Below are 20862 nucleotides of genomic sequence, written 5' to 3'. Positions count from 1 at the left end.
GCAGATTTGTGGTCTGGCAGTAACAGCAGCCTTCTCAGCTGTTATATCCCATTGGAAACCTGCTCCACTCTGGTGCGGGTGCTCGTGTGGTCAATGTGACCGCACAGGGATACCCAGGATGGAGCCTATGACAGCAGAGGAGTGTTGCCACCTCTAGAGCAAGTCATGCAGCCCACCCTATGCCCAAGCACCTGGGAAAGATGCCAGATACACAATTTATAGCAGAACTGCTTCCCATCTGCGTGACAACACGCACTCCACGTGCACAGTAAATCTAACTATGTAAATTATGGCAAAGGCTGTAACATGCAATCTTGTCCTGTTAATAAAGGAGATAGGGAGTCCTGCTGGGCCAGAGAAACTGAGTGCCACTGCCTTGGTTCTGGAGGACTGCTGGGAAAAAATGTCAGGAAAAGTAATTCAAGCAGGCCCTTCTAAACACTTAAAATATATTTACTAAACGATAACAGAACTATCAACTTAGAAAATTTGCTGAAATTATAAAAGCACACCAGGTTTGCATGGTGACAAAACACTTGAAGCTATTACATTTGCATTTTTTTACTTTAATATATTTTGCTGATCTTCCAGCTAAGAGATAAACCTAAGAATGAAGTTGAGACATCCAAATCTACTACAAAACAGGTTTTACATCATGCAGTACAGTCTCACCTCCTAAGCTGTGAATGCAAATAGGTAGTTAACTTTGTAGTTTCTTCAAGTTTCTGTACCAACTCTTTTCTTCTCTCCTCCAATTTTAATCTGCAAAAATATGTACATATTAGTTCAGGAAAGCATTACAGAATAGGCTAGAATGTTTTATAGATAAAAAAGAAACAAAGTGAAGATCCCTCATTTTTTTATCAGGTTGCCAGTGACTAAAATCCAAAATACTGTGTTAGCTCTCGGTCTGATCATAAAACCCCAACTGCTTCAGCAGAGTGACTTTACCTGCAGAATACCAAGCACTGTAACAAACCTGCTGAGTGTACAAGCAAGCACAGGGTTGGGACATTCACACTGTACCAAGGGGAACATGCACCCAATAAAAGAGTAACAAATGAGCACTGGGAAAATAGCTGCAACTGCAGGATAATAAGATCTGCACTCATGCAGTTTTTAAAAGCCATACTGCAGACTCCCTCCTCACTTAATATAGTTCCAGGGGAAAAAAACCAACCAACCAACAAAACCAGGAAAACCAAAAGAACACCAATACCAGTAATACCAGCATTAGTTTTGATTATTTGAAGTTTAAAATCAAAGTACTCCCTTTAATTTCAGAATATTTATATAGAGATAAAGCACAGCAAATCAAAGCAGCATTCAGTGAAAGGTTCTGAGATTATAGACCATATTTAGGAGTCCTTGGTAGAGATCTCTACATTCCCAACAGCTTTGTCAGCACCTCAGAGCCACACAGCGTAGTAATGCCCATCATCAAGTTCACCTTTATGAGAAGGCAGGATTTATTGCCTCCTGCTTTGTTATCTAGAACAGCTGTAAAGCCACAAAATGGGGAACTCTCCTATTCCTCTTGGATAGGAGAAATGATTCACTAACCTTTAGAGTGATTTCCCCCCCTCTTTTAATTCCCTTTTATCACTCCATTTACACTAAATAAATTGCTTGCTTTCAGTGGATTCAGCTAAAATCCTCCTGTAGTTTTGGATTACTATATTCTCCTCTAGGCCTTGCTCAGTCAACTGATACATCGCAAGCTCTCCAGCTACTAATCTGAGAAACAAGAAACATCAACCATTGCTTTCTTACACAAAGTGAATTAACTTAATTAGATACTCAAGAGTGCTCAGAATTCACTCCCTTTGAACATCAGATACCAGCAAAGTACATTAAGTCCCTGATTCAGCAAAGCATGAAGAGCACTTGCTTACACCCATGCTTATTCAGCGAGCAAATCTGGGTTATGTAAAGGTGAATAAGTTACCCCGAGGTCAGCCAGGGTGTGACTTCCACTCCACTGCCCACGCCACAGTGCTCTCACACTGCAGTGATGTGCTCATCTGCCAATACCTGCTAAGGCTGTTAAAAGCATACACAGTATTTCATTCTGTGGAAGACATGCACACAGGTTTCCACACCAGGAATTATGTTCATCTATAGTATCAGACACTCTTTCCAATAATTTTACTATTTATTGATGCTTTCTGTCTTATTGTAAAGCCTAATCTATTCTGCTTTTCCCAAGCAAGAGTGCTCTTCACTAGCTCTTTTGTGGCTTTTCAGTAGTGAGCTATAATTTTTTCCTCAAGGAAGAGGCATAGAAATTGCTCTGTGTTCAACTACTAATGGCAGAAGATGGGAAAAAAAATAAAAGCTTAGGAATTGCTCTGAATGAAGTCCTCAAAAAAAGCCACCTTGAGAGAGACCCTATAGCAACTGAATTTGTACTACTGAACTAAAAGGTTTCATTGGTTTTTGTCTCAAAAGCACAATTAACAGTTTGTTTTCTGTTACCATCTTAAGGAGGTTGATGAACATAATTTATCCCTTATAATTTAGCACCTGAAAAAAATTTCTTTCCTGGAAGTAATTTGATCTACTAGTAATTAAATACAATTGTTAATACCTGCAGGCTAATGTCAGAAAGATGCTAGTCACAAATCTCAAACACAAGCCAAGTGATGAATCACTTGTGAAAGTTCGAGGAAATGCAGGAAGTAATTTTATGATCTCACAACAAATTGAGATTCAGGTAAAGTTTTTTCATCCTACATCCATCAAAATGGAAAAAAAACCCAACAACCCCACCTCCAAAACTTTCAGACAATGAACCTTCCCTCTTTATAGCACAAGCAGGAACTATAATATCCACAAAACCCTGTGTAAACACCTAAACAACCATTGTGTAATCTGTTCTGACACAGGCCTCTCTCTGTCTCTCTTGTTTGTATCACTTCTATTTAAATTAATCTGTTCCTCCTTGCAGGAGGGACTTCAGTGTTAGTGAGACATCTTTCTCTTTTGATCTTAGATTGTAACATTGCTGAGAGGTGCAGTGAATCTTTAAACAAAATACATAAAAAAGGTAAAGTCTTTCAATGCAGACTTAGGTGGACGTCTTTGTGACAGGCACAAGAGCAGGTGCCTGTTTTGCAGGCAACAGCACAATCAAGTATTTAAATCATGGACCTGTTCAAATGGCTATGTTTAGTTGGGAGATACTGCCAAGGATTAAAGCAATAATGGAACTCAGAGGCAAAAAAGTAGCAAGTAGTTCTCAACAGTTTCACAATGCAGTTATTTCTACACAGTTGCTTTAAGGCTTCTTAAAGCAGACAGAGTATGCCCAGTCTCTGCCTTTTTGAAGTTGATATGTTATGATCTACACCCTCCTTCTGTAAATTGAATCCATGTACATCTACTAGTGGCAATTTCAGCATCCTGCACTAAAATAACCCAGGGCTATGCTATAATGTTTTTGTTTTAAGTCAAAGCACGTCTCCTGTTTCATTTCCCTTTAGAAATAAAAAAAACCCAAACCACTAAACCAAATGAAAGAACCCTCATTGCATTAAGCTCTGGCACAAACCACAGCTTCTTATGCTGCTGCTTCATTATAATTACCTGTGAACACACTGCAAACTGAAGGCATTCATGAAACCTCAGAGAAGAAAATGATAATGCAACAACAGCACAATATTTTGAAGATAGCGTGGCTCCTCCACTGAGAACGGAGAGGAGAATCTCCCTCATCTCCAAGAAACAAAATCCTGCTGATTGATCTGGCACAATTAAATGTATTCTTTTAAAATTAACATTTTAGAAAAAGTTTCATCATCTGAATCCTTCTGAAAAAGAAGATTCACTTTATGCTTATAGTAGACAAACCAGAAATAATCCTCAAAATAGCCTCATGTGAAAGAATTTATATGTGCTCTGAAGTCACCAAAGGAGACAGTTTTAATATAAACAGTTGAAGCTAGAAATTCACTGGAGATTCACTGGAATAACAAAAAAGCAACCCAGAAGCCACTAAAAGTGCTACCTCAATCAGCAGAGCACAACATACCGTACATTAACTTCAGGAAATAAAGCCCAAACACTCCATATTTTCAGGATTAAAAATCAAAGGAAAAAACTTTGAGGAAAAGAGAGGGGGAAAAAGGAAGCTCTAACAACTCATTTTGTCACTACACATGGAAAATTCATTTCTTCTTGACAATGGGGGACAATTTTACTTGGCCTTGGTACTCCAAGTTTGGCACCTGACATGTATGGGAAAACAGTCAGGTGGAGAACTTACTCTGCACTAAAGCAAATCCCAACCAGAAAATTCAGACACCAGCTATCTATTTATAGCTTGAGTCAAGATTTAGCTATACAATAGCATATTATCAAAATCTTAGATTCAATTTACCTTAGACAGGCAGCTTCTCCTGTGAAAATATAGTTCCCCTCTTCTAAAACATATTTGGATTATTAATATAGTGCAATTTAAACTATTATAAAGTGTAAAAATGTTTTAAAAAATATTGCATAAAACACACATTTGTACTTTGTAAGCAAAAAACTTCCTTGTTACTGAGCTAGAATTTAGGCTTCTAATCCTATAATAGGAATTTGGCCATACAGCACACTGGAGCAACAGCAGGTGTTTCCTAGTAGAGGGAAGTTAGAAAGCCAAACAATGCTGATAGTATTACTTCAGTAAGGCATACTACACAGATACACACAATGACATTTTGTGTTTATTGCATTTTATGTGGGCTAGAGGTGCCCCTAAATTTATTTCCACTTACAGCTGATGAAAAGTCCATCTGTGACAGTCAGCTTTGATTTTCTCAAAGTCTGAATACAGCTAAAAACAATTTATTGTGAGAGTAGCTACCCTTACTAGTTAGGCAGCAGCAAGTTAGGAAAGTTTTGCAGCAATTATCCTTCTCATCTGAACTTTTGGGGATTTTCCCCCTTTTGGTTGCATTTTTGTGCATAATAAAACTCACAATGAAAGGCTTCAGATGTTGCAACAATCAAGATAATCTTTGTAACCTGAGTTCAAACAGTTTACAGCTATTATCAGAAACGAGTGAATGATGTATTGCCTTCCCGCTGGTGTGTTGACATTCCTCAGTTATTTAACATCTGTCACAGGCATTTTCATGCTGCTAACAAATGCAGAGCAACTGATACTGCAGAGCAGATACAGGGTGTTCACATTCTCTCACAGTACTGAAGACTTCTTTGTTTCTCTGCCCATTAGGCTAATAACAAATTTAATTAAGACCTACTGAGAACAGTCACTGAAGGAAAATAGCCCATCGAGGCATAGTTCAGGGTCTGCAATGAGTACAAAGGTTAGATTGCCGAAAGCAGCATTTAATATTAGCAAAAAGCAACCACTTACCTTTCAGCAAGTGCTTGACTGGGTGTGCTTTTCACAGACACCAGCTCTTCCTCAAGCCTCTTCCTTTCTGCTTCTAGCTGCTCTAGCTCGTCTTGAGTCCGTTTGCGTGGTGTAACAAACTGAAGCTCCTTTAAAAGCTCTTCTTTTTCATTGATTAACATCAGTTTTTCCTTTTCCACATCCAGTGCTCCAGGCCAGGCTTCACTATCTAGCTTAGAGAGTTCAATCTTCAAATTAGCCATGCTAAAATAAAACAAAGCAGATTTACTTGAGTCCATCACAGCACACAAAGCCCAGGAAAGAGAGAAGTGATACAATATTTTGAAACCTATCAGGATATAACAACATTTTATACTCAAGGCCCTACTTTCAGTTTTGTTTCACAAGAACACAGACTATGCTAGAGAATCAGGCCACATGCATATGCATTAAAAATTAGTTGCTCCTATTGCAGTTCAAGTAGAAGTCACAGTGTTATTAAAAGCTTTATTGAAAGCAATCTGTCTGCTAACATAGCAGTGGCACCATGCTTTACTCATTCACGAGTATGATGGATTTCTCCTACGCTGCGGGAGGCTGAGGGCTCCTCAGAAACAGACACGGCCATGGTGAAAGAATGTGCACCACAGCAAGGTGCTCACTGCAGCAAATCTTAAAACAAAAGCATTGCTCTTCTATGCAATTAAAGGAAAAGGCAACAGTAGCTACCTAAAGAGAAAAGAGATGAACTCAATAGTTTGAGTTCGTGCCACTGCTGTTCCCATTGCAGTAGGGGGGGATCAAGACCACCAAAGCTCCTGAAGCCCTCAACCCATTTCCAGAAAGGTCTGGAAGAACACACTGCTCATGACAGCTAATTTGCATAGAATGTGAGAAATGTAACTCCAGGGCAGGGCAAGCCTGGCTATAAACAGGTACCCCCACAGGCACCCCAGGACCTTGGACACCCCATCAGATGGATTGATGCTGGGGCCAGGGCTGGTGATGTTTCTTTGTTTCCTTGCTCTATTTCTTCTTTTCTCTCCCTTTCCAATTTCATCCTACCCTCTATTCAAAATCCATCACCACTTGTTTATACTAGGAGGTCAGGGACTGACATCCCAATTTCCAGGCCGTGTGTATAATTTACTAATACAAGTTCCTAAGTTTTTGCTGACTCTTTGACTTTTGTCATTCCTTTTCCACCATGGGTATCTATGAATCTTGGGTGCTCCTTTCCCCTTAAGGGTAGGATGCCACAACAAGCCAAAAAGGAATATTAGCCAGATCTTCACTACATATCAGGAAAGGATTGTCAGCATGCTGTGTCAGATCCTTTTGAATGACCATTGCAACTGAATTCAGCATAGCTATGAACATTCCACCTCTTCAAGACATTCTGATGGCTAAGCAATATCAAATCAGCAATCTACAAAATTATCTGATAATTTTCAAGTAGAGATATTCACTTACAAGATCCTCTCTTCATCTTAGCTATTTTACCACAAAATAATTGAGAATTTGCACATTTAGTATTTCAGAGAAGATGGTCAACACTTATTAAATGACAGTGATGGTTACACTGGCCACAATAGTTGGAGGAGGGGTATAATTAGGTACTGAACTTCATGTGCAAACTGGTATGTATCTTCATAATTCCAAGTTACATACATTGAAATTTTAACCCATGTTCTTGGGTAAGTAATTTGTGAGAAAGAAAGATCCTGTGCTGCAGTACTCCACACTCTGAGCACTGTACTGGTCCTTTTTTCTCTTTTCCCCCACACCCCAAGACAGAAGTGGCAAACTGACTTCCTTCAAGGAAGCTTTTTGTTCCTACAAAAGAAAGATAAAATGCAATGCTGGGACTTCTTGGTATCAAGACACAGCCAGAACATTGGGAGATCAGGTTTGGGATCAATTATGCCCGAGAAACAAAACATCTATCTCCATCTAAGTGACCACCTGACAATTAACATTATGTACATGATGATTCTGAGCCAAAATCATACATGTTCAGTATTGAACAAGCACAATAGCCTTGGTGTTCTCTGATGAATGCGCTGATTATACAATGGGGTTTTATGATCCATGATAAAGGATTACTGTTGTTACTGGTAAGGATGGGAGCTACTACCCTGTAGGAGGAAGTATACATTTGAAATTAGGCAAAAAAACACTCATGCAGACTCTCCTGCCTTTAAAACTTAAAAACAACTAAGCTGTTACTTGGTACTTCTAACTTGCAGATTTATTTTTGTAGTTTTTTTAATGATCATGCCACAGTTTTCCAACTAAAATAATATTTAAATCTCAGATTAAATTGCATTATAGGCAGTTTTCATCTGGGGAAGAACACTATTTTTTAACTTTGTTGCTTTGTTTAGTTCTTCATAGTTTAAAAAACCCAAAGCTTTGGGTTTGGAATAGTGCTTAGATTTCTATTTCCCTTAAATTACAAAGAACCTCCACAAAAAAGCAGTAAGGCTTCTGAATAGCTGACAAATAATTTGCTGACAAGTATTAGAAAATAATACCACACAAGAGTACTATCCCAATGGTAAATCTTGCCCCAGTATTTTGCAGCACTTCTGGTGCACCAGAAGATGTCATTCGAACCCTGAATGTTCTGCTTCCTGATGCTCATTTTTCAGTGCTGTGGCAATTCATCAAGATGGCACCACTTCCACGGGCAAGCACCACAGAACTTTATTTGAAAGGCATTCCACATTCATCAGCGGAGCAGTTCCTGACTTCTTTTCTCTCCAAATTAAACTAATGAAAAAAAAAGCCAACCCATAGTGATAACAAGTTTTTAAATTACCTAAAGTCCCAAGGGAAAAAAGAAATAATTAAGCCTACTAAATCTGCACTGGAAGTCTGAAGCAACTCTAAAAATGATGAGCCTTCAGTGGTATAGTAAAGTGAAATTATGATCCTGAAGAAGGATATAATGGACATAAATAACCTGGTGACTGCTTTCCTCAGAAAGCCAGCTCACTCTATTCCCTTAATCCTGGAACAGCCAGTAATTTGTCAGCGTTTTAATTTCGTTTCACAACACATCCAGTTTAGCACTAAGGAACAGCCGCAGCGTTCCCGAGCGCTGCAGTCCCCGGCAGGGCGCGCAGCGGTGCCGCCCGCTGGATGTCGCTGCGAGCCCGGCCTTGGAGCCGCGGGCACCGGCAGCTTCCCGGGCAGCAGGAGCTTCCCGGGCAGCAGGAGTTTCCCCGGCACCGGCAGCTTCCCTGCCCCGCGGGCACCCGCAGCTTCCCGGGCACCGGGCGCGTCCCGGCCCCGCACGCTCCCACCGCCCCCGTTACCTTCGCTTGGCCTCTTCGTACTGCAGACTGAGTCTGACCTTCTCTGCTAAATTCGATCTATTTCTTGCTCCGATCTGTTGAGGGAACAAAACCAACCAAACAAAAAAAGTAGCCTCGTTACCATGCAAAGGTTTTAAACTAACCAACTAAACCCAGGCAGAGGCTAGAAAAATTACAAGTTAAAGAAAAATAAAACCACCACCCTGCCCCTGCAGCCAGCCCCACACTTGCTGTTAAATGCCTAGTTCTCATCTACTCAGCTGTACAAAAGCTGTTTTCTTCTGAGCCACTTCATACATTTTTAGCTACTGTACCATCAAGTGCTGATATTCCATCACAGTAAAGCCAGAGCTTTTACTTTTCAAAGAATTTACTTTCACTTTCCAAAGAATTTACTTTCTTACTTTTCAAAGAATTTACTTTCTTACTTTTCAAAGAATTCTTGCAGCGACTGCACTGAAAATTCTGATCTACTATGAATTCTGTTGAACTCAGAATTTAGAACTATGTCAGTGCGTTTCAAAGTTAGACTTTATTAAATTTGTTACAAAACACAGACAAGCTCTTTGTCTGGAAAACCTTGTACACTCTCTTTCTTACAACCTTAGCTTGCAGAATGTCAAAGAAGGTATCAAAAATAAACAGCCTTCTGTGTATATAAAATATAATATCAGTGAAATAAGGTTTTACTAAATCACTGAACACTAATCACTAAGTAGTTCCATGAACAGTTTTTCAGCTGTGTGAAATGAAATTGTGCATTTAAATTCTCAGATCTTTTTCCTGAAAATTAAAAAAAAAAAAAAATTCATCTTCATATTTAATAGGTCTGTAAGGTGAAACATATCCTATAGATAAATAAAAAAAATACTATGCACCTCTCCTGATCTTCACTGTACTGGTACTATTTGACTAAATCAGATTTTCATAAATGCTTTGTGACAGATCTATAAAGTTTATTTGAATCTTGATTTAAAATTCAAGGGCAAAAAACAGAAGAGTAATTCTAGCGTGAGTGATTCTAAGTAATTCTGTGAAACAAGTACACATATATTTGCTATCTGCAGCAGTGAACAGCCATTTGATTCCAATTCCATTAACAGTAGCATTCTTCTTCAACTTCTCTTTACACTGAACAAAATGAAAAAAGCTCACCTCACCAGAAATGTCAGTCTGAGACCCTGTATCCAGAGTTTGTCTGGGAAAATACAGTTGTGAGTTTACAGAGCTGGAACTCAAGTCTGGTTCAGATGTTTCAGTGGTTTGGTCAATATTGAATTTTTCCCTCAGCTTTGCAAGACTCTGTCCAGGAATCAGAGAAAGAAAGTGGCATTAAAGTTCCTTTGCACTTTACCATGTTTATCTCCAAAAGATATTTACATAAAGGACTCCACAATAAAAATTCTGGGTTTATTTCAAATTAAGCAACCCATCCTTTTAATCAAGCCATTCATAGGTGACACTAAGGATGACCAACATCTGTAAAAATGTAAAAGCTACTCATTTGGGTTTGTGTCTGTTTTGGGACTTTGTGGTTTTTGTCAAGCAATTATGAGTTTTGCTGAAAAGAAAAAAAAAAAAACTAAAAAGGAAATCTGTTTTCAAATATGGAAATAGGACAATTTATTTTAGGAAAACTTTCATTGACCATTTACAAAATGGTCAGGCATCTCGAATATATCAATTTTGTCCACTTAACAGTCTAAATTGTACTTTAGAGGTAACATATGCATTGTACCTTAATTCAAGTTCCAAAAAAATCTATATTCTCTGACACAGAGCAGTTTTTGAACTAGGAATGTCACAGGCTCCAGTTTCTGCATCTGAAACTTCATTTTAATACTAGTTTAGCCCAAAGAGTTTTGAGAATCCCTTATAAGTATAAAATGTGAAGTATTTATCATCAGGGAAGTGAGTCATGTTAAAACAAATCCACACAAAACTTCCATTAACCAACCAAAATACCTTCATTAAATCTTGTTTTTCTCTCTCGCCTGAAGTGATCGCCTTTCGGATGGACTTCAGCTCCTTCAGGATGGCTTTGGCCTCACACAGCTCATACCCACTCTGGCCTCCAGACATTTTTTGGTCAATTCTGTGGGAAGACAGAATATTAATTGCAGATAGAGAAAATCATACTAATGTCTCTGCTGTTCTACTTCAGGCAGAAGCAGAGTTAGAGAACAGAAGAGAAGGAGGTGAGATACTCTTTCTTTCAACAGCCACGGAAAGGAAAAATGACATTGAAATCTCCATTCAAATACAATTTAATCCTTGGCAAAAATGTCAAGGAGCACAGAGTTATTGCTGACAATACTGTCAAAATTCCCATTCCCACCATAACTGCCTGCAGCATAAAGCAGGTTTTGGATACACCTTTCATACTAATAACTGTTTGTGCTCCTTAGAGAAGCAGAATTTATTTCAAGTAGTCTCCTTCCACCCAAACCCACAATGAGACACAGGCAGACAGGCTGGCTTCTTGGTACTAATCAGCCTTTCTGAGCAGAAACATAACCAGCACTATTCTTGTCTCAGCTTCCCTCTAGTTCACTCTAATCCTGGGCATTAACTGTCTGGAACAGCTGTTCTGCTCAGCCAGTCACCAGGCTCTCTTTATTCACAAAATCTCTGGATAATTAATACCATATGTCATAGATTGGACAATTCCTGAACTACCAATGATTTTAGAAACTGAAACCTGAAAGTAATAAAAGGCTACCCTAAACTTAGAGATAAAAAGATGATTCATTTTAGTATTTCCATATTTCCTTCAAGAACTACAGTTTGTAAACACATTTCTCTGGTCTCTAGTTTAACAGTGTATTTCATAGCATCATGAAAATGACTGCAGCTGTGCTTCAAAAATTAAAACCCACCAACAGCCATCTTGATAAAAATCAAGCATTTACTAGAGAATAAATTCTTGTATAATACAATTGGTTTTCTGTTTTTTATCATCATCCATAATCTTTGCTGGAAGTTAACAGCCTTGTCAGTGAGGATTGAACAAACCAGGAGTGATCATGAGCATCCCCAGCAAGAACAGCAACTTGCACAAAACACCAGTAACTGTATTCTATTTTTCTTAAAGTTTTAGCCACAAAAATATCAAAGTTCTAGAGTAGTCTGTAAAGCTGTGAGCATGTCTGTTCTCCTTTCCTACATTCCAGTTTTTGAGAAAAGTAAACTGCATTTGTGTAAGGAAATTACCTCTGTGACTTGGTAATCATTCCTATTCAAGGACATATTTATTTTAGCTTGAAAGTTCCTCGAACTCTTTCATAGGCAGGCACTTAGTGTCTGACAACTCTCAATTTTTGGTAACTTCCCAGGTTGCTAAGGTCAAATAGATACAGGATACACCAACAGTTGGGATCATGAATGAACGGTTGGGTAATACACCACATGCTGTCTAGTAATATGACATGCCACATTCAAATTGCTACTGCTTTATTCTGTATATAATTAAGATAGACAAGAAGGATCTCTGATATAGAAGATATTCCATCATCTTGTTTTAAATTAATGGGATTAGTACTGTTTGAAAGTGGCTGACTGAATTTTAAAAACAAATGTCCATTGTGTTTCTGTGGAATGCTGTTGACAGTTTCTGAAACATGCTTTGGATTCCTATCAAAATGGCTTGTGAGCAAGCTGCTTTAAAACAATACTTCATTGTTGAATTAATATAATAAAACCAGCATGATTGGCTAACCTTTAATCCTGGGACAGCAGCATGAGTTTTTATTACCTTAAGCTTTATAATCAATATGTCTTTCTTCTTTTAAATTTTACTACAAATGAGATCTGATTCATGGTTAAATTCAATCAACTATCCTTGCTGGTCTGTGTATATTTAAGTAACAGACAAATCTTACATTTCTGTTTTAGTCAAAATGAAGGAGGATAGAGACTTAACTGGCATCTTCCTAATGTGCTGAGGATTGCTTCTGCTACTGGAACTAGTGTACTAAGGCCAAGCAGCTCAGCATTTTACTGTGGAAATGTATCCTTAATGTATGGGTACAATGTGGAAAACAGCTAGCATTAATAAATTCCTCTTCACTTTACTCAAGAAAACACTCTTGTTAGCAAGGTTTCCTGTGCAGCAAGTTCTTTATGGTGACAGTTCCAGTAATATTTAGTATTTTAGGGCCTAATGTTGTAAGGCAGGAGCAGCAGGGAGTTCTTAGACTGAAAAAATTAATTCCCTAGTAATCTAACTGGTTAAATACCCAGAAAGCTCACCCGGTTCAGCATCAGCCCTTTGGACACCAGGCATCCCAGCAACTGGAACAAAGAAAGGCAGGTCTCTAATCCTCAAATTGTGACTAATTTCCAGCCCTGCAGAGTTGTGTACCATTTGTACCTCCAAGAGCAGCACCTTTCTCTTTCTTTTGAGCTCATAGGTGGGGAAAGAGGAAAGAAAGACCTAAGTACCTTTTCAAAAATTAAAAAAAAAAATTAAATCTGACACAGAAAGCAGCTAATTTTGTCCTTGGGTCCCCTGACCACTGCCCTCTTTTCTGCCTCTTTGCAACACAAGCTACCCCATGGTAAAAAAAAAGAAAAAAAAAAGAGGGGAGACAAATTTCTTATGTTAACACTTGCACAAAAGGGCTGCCATTTCCACAGATTTCCCATTTCCTAACAGAGATATTAGATTCTCCTTTTTCTCCACAATAATTCTCTCAGATAAAACAGATTCAATTCCATGCCAAAGAAAAGAAACCTGGTGACTGAATTAAGTCAGTTTCTACTATTTTCATTTACTCACTGTTGCAGTGTTTCAAAGCCCTGCTCCTTGTACAGCAGCTCTTGCTTCATCTGAGAGAGTTCTCTCTTCAGCTTCTTAACCTTGTGTGTTAAATCAAAGCAAGAGTTAGAAAATTCCTCTTGTTAAACGATGTAACACATGGCTTTAAACAATTAAAGTATGCACTACATCAGATGAGAGAAGAAGAGTAAATTGCTCTACTGACACACATTAAAAAAAAAAAGGATCTTATCTCTTCCTGATGTCTATGGGCAACATGCTTTAGTATTAAAGGGACACAAGCAGATTAAATCACATTCCTTATTTGTATTGATACCACACTGTGTTATTAAACCTGAGAGAACTTTAACAAGTAATTTACTTCTCACTTGTTAAGCATGCATTCCAACTGTCCTACAGGGACATGCCTGTTTACTTTTAGTTTTATTATATTTTCACTTTATAATTCCTGTAAGCTGTTCAGTCGTTTGCACTGTAAAAGACAAAATGGACTCTTTTTTTCCCTAGGAACTATCCATTCTTTTAAAGCTTTACAGACACTGGATCCCTAAATATATAATTCACACTTACTTAATCCAAAGACAACAATCACTAAAGAATGTGAATCACAAATATAGGTGTCTATTTAATAAAAATGTCTTGGGAAAAATATTCCCTACTCTCCTTAAATCTGCATGGTCAATTGCTTCTTACCCTTAATACTGCTATTTGAGATGTCAGCAGAAATATTTATGAATCAAGATTAAATTTAAGATTAATCAAGATTAATATTTACAAAATATTTATGAATCAAGATTAAATTTAAAAATCCTCCATTTAATTTTCAATGTTGTATTTCCCAAATGTATGAAACAAAGTTTTAGGAACCACCTAAAAATGAATGTACTTAAACACAAATTCATCATCAACACACCCATAGAGACAAATGCCTACTTCAAATGTGGAGTCCAAGATTTTGGCATTTATACATCTACAGCTGGCTCGTGTGCACTCTACATACTAGCCAGATATTGTTAGGCTTTCTAATTTTCCAATCATTAAGGTGAAAAAAGGAAAAGCTAAAAGTCCACTTCTGTCATCTACCTCTGTAAAATTCTTGCTTGTTTTTATAAGCTACTCAGATGTTCAACTCTTGAAAAATGTATTATACTAATATCATGAAATTAGACCACTTTAACTGAAATTACTTTCAAAATATGCCTCCAAGACATTTTGTATCCATATCCCCTTAGACTTCCTACTTGCTGATATTCTTCAAATAAAAATAATTTAAAAGAATTTAAAAAAAAAAAAAGTATGATTCCCAGTATGCCAGGTAACTAAAAGTACTCAGCATCAGCATCTTCTGCAGTTCAACAAGAGACTTAAAATCCTTTACATTTCTAAAATAACTAGTGATTTACTCAGTCTTTGTAGGGGGTTGTGAATGATACTTAGACATTTCAGCTTGCAGTTTCTGGCTAATGTATTTTCTGTGACAGATATAAAATGCTTTTAATCTACATTTTCTTCAAAGTGAAATCTGTTCTCTGGGTGAGGGGTTATGTTCAGGCTTTTGGAAACTATCATACTATCATCACTAGTTGCTTTACTTGACAGAAAACTGTTTTCATTTTGACCATACTGAATAGTTAGCATGACAAATAGACAATTTCTTCAATATACATTCAGTGCTGCTTGGCTATTTTCTCCTTGACTAGTGTGAAAACTCTAAGAATAATTTCTCAAGTGTTCTGATCAAGGTTAAGGAAAATGAACAGATATCACCTCTGTGTTCCAGCTAAAGTGATGTGTAAAATATGAAACAAGTCTGAGTTTTTCTGAAAAATACAGAATAGCTAAACCTTTCCCTTTCAAAATCAGAAACAGGTATTTATATTAATAACAGAAGGCATACTTGATTTCAACTCAGAGGATTGCATCTCTCATAAACTCTTACATTTTTCCTCAAGATCATCTTCTGAGTGTCCTCTGCTGTACTTCATCATCATTTCATTATCAGGAAATGTGAGTTGGGTGCATTATCCTAGAAGGATGTGACCTACATCGTAATATAGCCTCTGTGTTTACTGCATCATCCCTGCATTAAACTATTCTTAGGCTCCTTGTCTTCTCCTTCAAAACTTTCATGTAATTCCTGCTTTTTCACAACTCTTCACTTGTTTTAACATTCACCCTCTTCCTATTGCTTCTGCACATCATCCTCAGTCACCTGACAGATCTCTCTTTCCTATTCCTAACCACATCTTCAAGCAGGCTTCCGTGCTAACCCCCTTCCATTCCCAGCATTCAAGTCCTACAGGAACAACATGGCCGCCTTCCCCAGCCCCTCCACCCCTTGTTATTTCATAAAGCTGCATTTCCTACTCACTTGCTGCATGTGCATAAAACTTACTGTGATCACATATGCTTTGTGCTGTTTGAGTTGTCTTGCTGATTGCTAATTAAGACCCCAAACGGCCCCACTCAAAAAGTCTAATGCAGGATGTGATCCCTCAGTCTTAGTCTGGTGAGAAAAATATTTCTTCTCCTTCTTATTTCATTTAACAGGTGTCTGATTTCTGTTATATTTTCTCCATGACCTATTGCACAACAGGCAGTTCATGTATCCAGAAGGCTCCACACATGTCTATTACACACAAGGAAAAGGCCAAAGGCCAATTCAGAACTTCCTCCAATGCTGTTTCCCCCTCCAGCCACCATTAACCTGATGATCCCAGTAAGCCTCAGATATTGTCAGACAAAGAAATAGGTTTAGTAAAACTGATCTAACAAAGTGCAAAATCTAAGTAACTGGCTGGCAGCTTACTAATGACTTTGTTTCTCATTAAGTCCATGCATGCATATACTGCAAAATGCCCAAAGCTGGCATATTAGCAAGCATCTTCCAACATTCAAATAAGGGTAAACTGTGGTAACAGCCATACCTCTCTTGCCATCTTCCATGACAACCACTTTCCAGCCCTAGCATCACAGGGTTCCATTTTTTCTTATCTCAATTTTCATATCCAGTGGCTTTGGATGACCACACACTTTATGCTGATACAGATACTCTTGGACTGCACCCTTCTAAACTCTGCAGACAAGATTCAGGTCACCTATTTTAGGCACATATGCAGGACTATGCAATGCCAATAAATCAGGAACCAGCAGGGTATTAGGCTCCTTGACTCCAAGAAACAGTGAAGAGAGGAAAGCACCTCCAAAAAGTGATAAACATATCTGACTCTCACCTTGGTTAGCAATTTGTAGATCTGCAGTCAATGCTAAGGGGAAAAACTGAGCACAGGACCATGCCTGAATTTTGCCCTCTTGACAAGAAGATGACTATATTTAAATTTTGTCACGTTTAGTTCTTCAACAACACTGTCCATTTCCTAAATATACTGGTGCTTGCCTTGCCAAAGGAAACATCTGTTACTGCTCCACTCATTTTAGAAAGAAGCTATTGCCTTGTTTCTTCTTTCTTATTCCTGATAAGGTCCTTACTGCCTTTGATTCCCCCTACTAAGCTTACAAAATTTTTCTTCCCACCTCCAGCATTTGAATAAGTTCCCTTACTGATCACCATCCCTTTGCCTTAATGGATAAGGGACTACAAATTGAGATTGGTAAGGATAAACAGGTGTAGTCAGGAGGGCAACATGAGTTTTAGAGTGCACTCCATCACACATCATTTATACTAGGTTTTAAAAGTTTAATGAGCACAGTTCCTTTCAGACATAAATTGTTTAGATTCCTAATCACAACTCTTACTGCAGGTGAAGGAGGATGTTACTCTCTGGGGTTTCTATGAGGGCTGCTCTGTGCACAAACCAGGAGAGGGCAAAGGAAGAGCTGAGTAAATGCTGTCACTTGTGCTGCTTCTGCTCCCCTGGAGTCTGTATTTCAGCCCACATGGAAGAACTGTGCTGTGAGGTGCTATCTTTTTAAAATGCAGACTTTGATGTATTTTTTTTCATTACTAATTACAGAAAGTTTAGGCTATCCATAAAGCATTATATGCCACAGCTGAAATAAATGAAATCCCCATAGATATTTTAAAAGTCTTGCACACCATTTCTTCCCTATTAAAGATAAATTCACTAGGGACTAACCTGTGAATGAAAGTTCTTTCTACAGAGTTTGTTACTGACTGTACTGAACACAGCTGACCAAAGCATGGATTTGTGTTCATTAACAATTTCAAAATCTAAACACAGACTTTCATCCTTGATCTGAACTGCTCCATTTTGACATAATAGAGGGGTTTCGCACCATTATTGAAAAGTATTTTTCAAACCAACAGAAACTTCTGAGGCAGTTCAAGCAGCTAATGATGCATTTCTCACAGAAGAAAGATTGTGTAAAAACAGTCATCTAGCTGCAGATCACCTTAGCCTACTCTTTTCTATTTTTAGTCTTCCTTTAGAAAACAAAGGCATACAATTGAAAATAATTATCATATTTATTTAAACCTACATCTAATTAGAATATCTGTCAAAGTTTCCCAAAAAAGTGTTATCTGACAGCACCAGAGACAGCTTTAAAAATTAATTTTAAACCTCTGAATGGTATCTAATTAGAATATTAGGAGGTTTCAGTACCAGGGTACAAGATACATCTGCTAGTTCAAGCTATGCTTATTCTATAATCATAAACTTGGCAGACAGAATCTAAATGAACATGAATTAACCACTCTCACCCTTAATCTTGTAGTGGAGATTTCAGCCTTCAGAATGTCAGGGTCATACTTTGTGCTTGATGAAGAGCCTGAAAACACTTTTTAAAAAAATATTAAAAGGACAAATATTTAAGTACTTTTAGATCACTAATTAGTCCCTTCCTTGATGAATCGACACTGATCAAAACCCTACAATGTGCTCAAAAACATAGAATGCTTTAAAAGTTAGCCTTTTATAGAGCAAGTCATCATTGCAGTATGGCAATAACTACTGAATAATCAAAATTTTCCCCTTTTTCCTTCCACCACTATATGGTATCTCTCCTCCTTTACTTATCCCAGGATCCTTAAGTAGAACTCATTCTCCCTGACATCCTATTTCTTGGTCCCTGTTCCCATTCTTCTAGCTGAGCCACCTTGCAATCACTTTCTGCCTGAAAGTTGTAATTTCTAATGAGATCTCAGAAAAGCAGAAGATTTATTCAGAAGTCTCAGAGATCTGGCACTCAGTTCTTCCACAGATGTACCTGCTCCTTGCATACACTACTGCTAACATAGGTGTTGTTTGGCCAATAACAGGCCTCTGATATTGCTTTTCCAGATGTTGATTCCCTGCCCAGGACAACAGCCTGTATCTATACTCCACCTGGTCACAGCACACTGGTCACAAAATTACTGTCTGCTCTTCCTATAAATAATCAACACATTCCCTTCTTGGTCTATTGCAGCCACTTGTCAACACTGAAGGGTCATTTCAGCAGGCAGCCAAGAAGGCAAGAGATCCTCCTCACCTTGAACGTAGATTTGGCAAAATTTTGTCTCAACAAACTGCATGACAAAATACATTTCAGAGCCAACTGCTCTAAATCATAGCTCAAAGGAATTCAGTCGTATCAGAGAGAAGAGAATTCTCTCCAGCAGAATATATTTATCTTAAATAAATTAATAAATAAATAATGTAGGGATGCTCACTCTAAAAAGGCCAGAGTACAAGGCGCTCCTAGCAAACCTTGAAAACTTATCCTAAAGTGAAACAGGATCCCCTGGAAGGCAGAGATCAAAGGAGTTACATTGTATTCTTTACTGTACTTACAGCTTGTACGAGAGCTTGATTTTTCTTTGTAGGCACCATTCAGCCGCACATACTCATCCAGTGCAAGTGCCAGTCTCTGCTCCTTCACCTGGTACAGCTCCTTCTGGGTACTGAGAGCATCCTGGGCTATTGTAAGGTAATCTTTTAACATCCTCTCTTGTTCTTGCCGCCATTGTTTCCTGGGATCTTCTATTTGTGTTGTTTCTTTATAGGAGAAAAATAAATTATTTAAAGAGACCTCTGCTGAAACCCATTGACAACTAAAATTGCTTCTTTGCCTGTAACTCACAGTTAGAGCAGTCTAAACCAAAGTTTGCCTTTGGTTACTAAGCAGATGCTTCACTTCCTCTGCCACCACAGTGTGTGTAAGAAACAGAATTCAAGGGATCAGTTGCAAAATTAGAAATTAGAGTAAAATAGGCAAATGCTTATGCAGATTATTCCCATGTTGTCAACCTTGAATTAGCAACATCCTAAAACTCAAAAAGAAAATATCTTTTGCATCAGAGTATTTGGAAATAATAGGATCGACAGTTTCTTTCAATGACATCTTAAACAATGCATTTCTGAACAAAAAATAAAGCAATCTTAGCTATTACATTTTTTCAACTCCCTTCCTCCCCACTTCATTATTTTTTACAGCCATATGTTATTCATGTTTTTAGTGGTTCTCTCTCCTTTTGCTCTAGGAAAACAATTTTATCTTTCCCCCTGTAACTGAACTAATAGATCATTAACTCTCCAGCTCACCTCACCTAACTCTATCCCTGTGCCTGCTAGGCATCTGATCCAACACACAACTGTCTTTTATGGCAACAGACAGACAGGGCTGCCGTCAGAGGGCACCTCCTGTCTCTCAAAGACAGGTGTCCAAGATATGTGGGACCAGACTGCTTTTTTGAGGTGCCTCCTCCTTTTCACTGACTACTCAGGTAATAAAAATGAGTAGCTGGAATTTACAGGCCTTTAATTTACAAAGGGCGTCAGGTAACATTTTCAGTCCAGCAGCCACATGCAACACAGACTTGCATAGGATACACAGGCAAGAGGATCAGACATAACAGAGATGTGACATAAGATCAAGCTAACTGAAGAATTTAAGATTTTATTTCTAATGCAAACATACAAAGAAGATTATATATGTATGGTTCAATGCTCAAACTTATCAATATTTCCTGACTTAGGTCAGCACTTTTGAAGCTGTACGATGAATATTCTTCCTTTAAAGCTGTACTAAGTACAAAAATATTCTCATAAGACATAGCCATGAAAAGTTTGAAACCTAAATGCAAATGTGCACCACTCTTCCTAAGTTACATACTGTAAATCTGCATAGATCTACAGAGATAAAAAATAACATTCAGTACCAAAATTTTTAAGTGCGAAGTATTCACTTCAGAATTTTTCTGCAAAAGCAGGAGGCGCATTTATTCTCTTGGTTAGATTTCTGTCACTTTAGTCTTCTGAATTGCTTTACTGTGAGAATCAATGCAGGGGGGAAAATGGGAAGAAGTGGCTGAAGATGTGGAGAGAAAAAAGAACTGCAGCCGAACCAACGTGATTGCTCTTAACTGTAGCTGAAGTGCACTCTTGGGAGAAGGCACTCTTTCAACTCCATGTAAGAAAACATATTTTGTAACAGCAAAAGCTGATAGG

General features: G+C 38.1%; 2 protein-coding genes across 3 annotated transcripts in view; one reads left to right on the top strand and one right to left on the bottom strand.

Annotated features, from left to right (window-relative positions):
- Positions 1-20862, top strand: part of DCTD (dCMP deaminase) — a 191187-nt gene that overhangs the window by 65305 nt on the left and 105020 nt on the right. The window lies entirely within an intron of this gene.
- WWC2 (WW and C2 domain containing 2) overlaps positions 1-20862 on the bottom strand; it is a 95257-nt gene that overhangs the window by 28399 nt on the left and 45996 nt on the right. Inside the window, exons 3-10 of the mRNA XM_036382250.2 lie at positions 19207-19410; positions 18135-18211; positions 13451-13530; positions 10636-10765; positions 9826-9972; positions 8671-8744; positions 5369-5611; positions 673-762 (exon numbers count right to left, since the gene is read on the bottom strand). Of these exons, the coding sequence (XP_036238143.1) occupies positions 673-762; positions 5369-5611; positions 8671-8744; positions 9826-9972; positions 10636-10765; positions 13451-13530; positions 18135-18211; positions 19207-19410 (1045 nt within the window). The remainder of the gene's footprint in view (positions 1-672; positions 763-5368; positions 5612-8670; positions 8745-9825; positions 9973-10635; positions 10766-13450; positions 13531-18134; positions 18212-19206; positions 19411-20862) is intronic.

The sequence above is a fragment of the Molothrus ater genome, chromosome 4 (assembly GCF_012460135.2).
Source record: "Molothrus ater isolate BHLD 08-10-18 breed brown headed cowbird chromosome 4, BPBGC_Mater_1.1, whole genome shotgun sequence".
Classification (NCBI taxonomy): domain Eukaryota; kingdom Metazoa; phylum Chordata; class Aves; order Passeriformes; family Icteridae; genus Molothrus; species Molothrus ater.
The sequence above is the reverse complement of the archived record's forward strand: the minus strand, read 5'-3'. Positions and strand labels throughout refer to the sequence as shown.